The sequence below is a fragment of the Olea europaea genome, unplaced genomic scaffold (genome assembly GCF_002742605.1).
Source record: "Olea europaea var. sylvestris unplaced genomic scaffold, O_europaea_v1 scaffold2025, whole genome shotgun sequence".
NCBI lineage: Eukaryota > Viridiplantae > Streptophyta > Magnoliopsida > Lamiales > Oleaceae > Olea > Olea europaea.
The window spans coordinates 60,349-66,434 of NW_019238145.1; the positions used below are offsets into that span (position 1 = coordinate 60,349).

Below are 6,086 nucleotides of genomic sequence, written 5' to 3' on the forward strand. Positions count from 1 at the left end.
AAGGACTTAATCTTTGTTTGATAATTATTATTTAAATTTTTTTTATATATACATTTTTATATAAATATTTACAAAATAAAATATTTTATAAACAAATTTAAAAATTTTCTATACTTTTTATTCGTGCGCTACTCTAAAATTTACTATTTAAAAAATATATATATATTTTCAAATAACGATAGTCCAACATGGACTTAATACTCCACGGAAACAGAAAAAAATTATAAATTCAACTCATTGATTGAACAAGCAGTTACACGACAATCTTGGAAGAGAAACAAATTTTAGATATATATCTGTACACACGGTGTAGAGTGAGAGAGAGTACAGACTACAGAGTGTAGAAAGGTCTCTTTCTACGACCAATGAAAACCCTAGCCCTTTGTGCATTGTTGAAATCTGGATCATTTTAAGTGAACTCTTCTTTTAGTTTACTAGGAAATGTGTCCCAGATCTGGGAAAAGTACCATTTTTTCTTCTTTTGCAGGTATTGAGTAAAGGAAAGAATTTGTAAAGAGAAAAACAGNGTGTCCCAGATCTGGGAAAAGTACCATTTTTTCTTCTTTTGCAGGTATTGAGTAAAGGAAAGAATTTGTAAAGAGAAAAACAGAGGTGGGCTTTTTCTGATACTTTACTGGTATTTTGAGTTTTGAATTTTGAATGTTCGATGGTCAAAAATGAAAATTATATTTTTTTGTTGCTGTGTCTTGACGAATGAATTAATATTTTTAATTATTTTTGGGTGGGACTGAAATTTAGAAAGGATTTTTTGCTGGAATATTTTGTTGTGGAAGGCAGAAAAGAACGAAGCTTTGTATTGTCTTCGAATTGAAATAACTAGAATTCTTGAAGTATATTATGTGCCCCTTTTAACTACAGAATTATCTGCGTTTATAACTGCTATTATGTTTGATGTTGTTAGGAAACTTGAACATCTCAATTCGTTAAAGCTATATCTGGTTTTAGAGAATACTGTAATGAGCGAAAGGACTTGTGCTTTGTACACAATTGGTTAAATTTAAGAGGTTCCTTACTGTTCATTTTCTGCGGTTATTTATGTAGATTTGAGCTGGAGTGGTTGGGGTTGCCTGGAGGCGTCACTATGTCGTCCTTGAGTCGAGAACTGGTTTTCTTGATCCTGCAGTTCTTGGATGAAGAGAAGTTCAAGGAGACAGTACATAAGTAAGTCCTTTTGTTGGTCTATACCCTGTCTTTATTTGTTACTTTCTTACGAAAGCTGAATTAATTATGCACTTGCTGACTTGTTAATGAAATGTAATTAGTACGAGTTTTAAGGTATGCTCTGTGTGAGACTTTGCTGAAGTACACTCTCCATTGAACTAAGTTTAATAGTGATTTGCCCCCTTTAAGGTAGGTATAAGTTTTAGCATAGAATAAATGTCCATTCTATAATTTCTTCTTTCTCCTAGGCAAAAAGAATTAAAGAAAAGATGGTATCTTTATCTGTTTTTTGGTTCTTCAGGTATAAAAACAAAGTAATTATCAAGAAAAATTTGAAACACCTAGTGCATGATTAGTTTTTGTTTTGTCAACTGAAATTAGTTGTTTGCTATCTTTCTTGATTGACATTGAAGTACATGTAAAATGTATATAGGTTGGAGCAAGAATCTGGTTTCTTCTTCAATATGAAGTACTTTGAGGACCAAATTCAAGCAGGTGAATGGGACGAAGTTGAACGCTATTTGAGTGGATTCACGAAGGTCGAGGATAACCGCTATTCGATGAAAATTTTCTTTGAAATAAGAAAGCAAAAATATCTTGAAGCTCTTGATAGGTAATTTTCGTCTCAAGTAACCTGTTGATCCCCGGCCATTGATAATTGTTTTGTTAACTACATTTAATACTTTTCAGACAAGACCGAGCGAAAGCTGTTGAGATTCTTGTGAAGGATCTGAAGGTGTTTGCATCTTTCAATGAAGATCTTTTTAAGGAGATCACCCAGCTTCTAACTCTTGACAATTTTAGGTATCAAAGACTTAGTTGATTAGCTTTAGTGTAGCTTTTGATCTTATTAGTAATTCCTTCCTTCTATTTTTCTTTAAAATGTATCTAGGCAGAATGAGCAGCTCTCCAAATATGGGGACACAAAGTCAGCACGAAATATTATGCTGGTTGAATTAAAAAAGCTTATAGAAGCAAATCCATTATTTCGTGAAAAGCTCACCTTGCCTTCTTTCAAAGCATCACGATTGAGGACATTGATCAATCAAAGGTTAGCTATTATTCCTAAATAGAATGTGATTTGATTCGCTGAACGACTCTCTCTTTCTCTCTGTGTTGCACCCACATGATGGTGTAATGTCTACATATGGTTATTACCGACATTGCTTTTACAGTTGGTAAAACGTACAGCTTAGGCTGTTTTAAAACCTTCACGATGGTCGCCTTGTCATTTTTCTCGTTAAGCTGAGCTTCGTCAAATTTTCTTTTACTGGCATTTGCAGTCTAAACTGGCAGCATCAACTTTGCAAGAATCCGCGTCCAAACCCAGATATAAAAACACTTTTTATGGATCACACTTGTGCTTCTAGTAATGGCACGCGTGCAACTACACCTGCTAATAACCCTCTTGCTGGACCAATTCCGAAGTCTGGTGTTTTTCCTCCTCTTGGAGCTCATGGAGTAAGTTTTGTGCTTGATTTTGCCCGCAAATATTTTATTTTATTTTATTTTATTTTTATCTTACTTGCTCGAACATTCTGAATGCAGCCATTCCAGCCACTTGTTCCCCCCCCTCCAAGTGCCCTTGCAGGTTGGATGTCAAGTGCCACCCCTTCGATTCCTCATGCTGCTGTTGCGGCAGGTCCTCCTGGTCTTGTTCAGGCTACTAGTTCTGGTTAGTTGTCTAATTGTAAACATTGACTTGGATCAGTTGTTAAGAATTTCATGCCTTATCTTGAGTGTTTTTACTAATATTATCTTTGTCCTGATGTGACCCTCAGCTGCGTTTCTGAAACATGCAAGGACGACTCCAGGTGGTCCTGGAATGGATTATCAAACTGCCGATTCGGAACATTTAATGAAACGCATTGGCGCTGGCCAGTCAGATGAGGTGTGGAGCATTAACCCATTCACGTGTTTCTTTCTCCAATTTTTGCTCGATTATCTATATTGATTCTTTATAATTCTTCACCTCCACGTTGACACACACTGCTATATTTTCTAGGTATCCTTTCCCGGTTCATCTCATCCTCCCAATATTTATTCACCAGACGACCTTCCTAAAACTGTTGTACGGAACCTTAGCCAAGGATCTAATGTCATGAGCATGGACTTCCATCCGCAGCAACAGACTGTTCTTCTAGGTTGATCTTTGATTGCTTTTTATCATTTTGCTTCTGATTTTTAACGTCTCAAAAGTTCTGATTGAGTTGTATTTTTGGGCAAGACAATAGTCTAGATTTTGTAAATTTATAGAGGAGAAATTCATACTGTTCATATCTGATACATGACTGCATGTTATCAACTTTGTAGTTGGAACAAATGTTGGTGACATTAGCATTTGGGAAGTTGGTTCCCGAGAAAGGTTAGCACTGAAAAACTTCAAGGTTTGGGATATATCAGCTTGTTCAATGCCATTCCAAGTGAGTTTTTTGTTGAAACTTTAAGTTCCTCAACTGCTTTTTTGATTTTAAAATATGTGGTGTAAATCCTTTTTAACTACCTTCCAGGCAACATTGGTTAAAGATGCCACCATATCTGTTAATCGATGCATATGGGGTCCTGAAGGATCTATACTCGGTAAGTAAAATTGTCTTTCAGCATTTGAATTACAATCAATTGATGCATTATTTGGTATTTATACCATTGCTTTTGAAGGTGTTGCTTTTTCGAAGCACATTGTTCAGATATATACGTACAATCCAGCTGGAGAATTAATACAACACTTAGAGGTAAGAATTACATTGCTCTTCTCTGACCCTCTCGCCTCTCTTTCTCTTTGATGATCATATGGAGTTTTAAGCGTGGATTGCTTTTTCCATGCAGATTGACGCTCATATTGGTGGCGTTAATGATATTGCCTTCGCTCATCCTAATAAGCAGCTATGCATAGTTACATGTGGTGATGACAAGACAATTAAGGTATATTTATTTGACCTTGATACAGTTTTGTAGCATGTCACTTCTTAGTTTTTAAGTGGATTATTGTGTTATAGGTGTGGGATGCTGTTGCTGGTCGCAAGCAGTATACATTTGAAGGTCATGAAGCTCCTGTATATTCTGTCTGTCCTCACTATAAAGAGAATATTCAGGTAAATGTGCTCACAAGTAGAATTTCTGTTTTCTTTTCTATTACTGATGTCTGCATGAACTTCTTAGGCTTAACTTAACATTATATAATTTGATGAAATGAGAAATAACAATCTGGTTCTGTTTTTATCTGCAGTTTATCTTCTCTACTGCCATTGATGGAAAAATAAAAGCATGGCTTTATGATTCCTTGGGATCGAGAGTAGATTATGATGCCCCTGGACTTTGGTGCACGACAATGGCATACAGTGCTGATGGAACCAGGTCTGTTCAAAATCCGTTTCTGGTTATTCTTTTTTTTGTTGGGATGCTCTCATGTGATGTAGATGGCTTCATTTTGTTGGATTGACCCCGTGGGTAAAATTTATGATTTTCCTCACTGTTATCCTAAGCAACTTCAAACTTATTTTCAATAAATGATGTAATTAAATTTAGTCTTTTGGTAATACAAGCAGGCAATAAAATATCTTGAATTTTATGTAAAATTTGTAAGTATCAAGTCATGTGTGTGAAATCTCTAAAATGTGCTTTTGCCTATATAAAATAGCTTTAAACTGCCGGTCACTAAGAAATGGCCTGCTCATATTATAGGTTACTTCCATAAATAAAAAAGCTCATTCATGGAAGCAAGTGTTGCATCGCACAAAATATGGTATTTAGTCAGTTAAGGTTCCTCTGTAGCATCACAATGATGAGTTCAAAAGTAGGGCTAGAACTACTAGACAGCTATAGTTCTCCGATATTCTTATCTGAAAACATAATGGAAGAATGGGGCCAATGCACTAGATTGTATTTTCTTTTTCTGCTGTGGAAAATGTTTAGAATTAATGATACCTTATGTAGTTGGCATTCATGATGGAGGTCACACGAAGGAAACGTTTTAACAGTTTAGAATTGACTGCATTGAATAGAAGTTGCAGTGGTGTGTTAACCACTCCCCGGAAATTTATTTATATGCGAAAACATATAAAAATACAACATTTTTGAATCAGAATTCAGATGATATATTATATTCACGAGCTCAACCGATTAAGAACTCAGGACCTATATCACTGGAATTAGTTCATCTATCTTCAGGATCAATTTTGTACAACTGTAGGAGTATTAAATTTTGGCCCCCGTTTGGCCCCCATTTTGTAGGAATGAAAATGGGTGGAATAGTGTTTTTTTGAAAAAATGAATGGCTGAAAAAGAAAGAGAAGTTTTTGATTTACGTGTAATATTATTTTGTGAAATATTGTGTTGTTGAAAATAGGAGAGAGAAAAATGAAATGTAATGGAATGGAAATTAATTGGGGCCAAACGGAGGCTTGAAAACATGTTAGGAGCATTAAAAACAAAATTTTCAAAATTGATAATCCTACACACTGATGAGTGATGACTCTACTAAAAGATTAGTCAACTTTCTAAGTAAAGCAATGGTAGTGCTGAACCAAACATAGATTGACATTTGGATGGGGCCGGATTTATGCCAACAGTTGCTACAATTTGCCAATGCTATTGGTTTCTTCGTGTGAATTTGTGATGTTTATTAATTGAGTTGGTTCTGTATGCCTAACTCCATGTGAAATATGCTCTAATTGAGTAATTGTAACAAAATTGGACCAGTACAAGTACGCGAATGGTGATGGAAATTTAGAGACAATCCAACAAAGACTTTCATGCAAAAATTTGATCAGATGTAAGTAGTGATAATAAAACCGGGAGTCTCTTATGTAAAGAGTCTCAGACTATTTTAACAATGTTATGTCAATAAAAATGAGTTCTTCATGCAAAAAAAAAAAAAAAAAAAAAAAAAAAAAAAAAAAAAAAAA

General features: G+C 35.0%; 1 protein-coding gene across 1 annotated transcript; it reads left to right on the top strand.

The window, feature by feature from the left end:
• The first annotated feature begins 530 nt into the window (after positions 1–530).
• On the top strand, positions 531–4,636 carry LOC111379700 (protein TPR2-like). Its single transcript, XM_023003128.1, has 15 exons — positions 531–612; positions 1,063–1,182; positions 1,616–1,795; positions 1,873–1,986; positions 2,075–2,233; positions 2,466–2,643; positions 2,731–2,857; positions 2,964–3,073; positions 3,188–3,326; positions 3,496–3,605; positions 3,693–3,762; positions 3,841–3,914; positions 4,009–4,104; positions 4,179–4,274; positions 4,409–4,636. Exons 2-15 carry the CDS (start codon positions 1,103–1,105, stop codon positions 4,619–4,621), a joined length of 1,746 nt encoding a protein of 581 aa, XP_022858896.1. The 5' UTR covers positions 531–612; positions 1,063–1,102; the 3' UTR covers positions 4,622–4,636.
• The last annotated feature ends 1,450 nt before the right edge of the window (positions 4,637–6,086 follow it).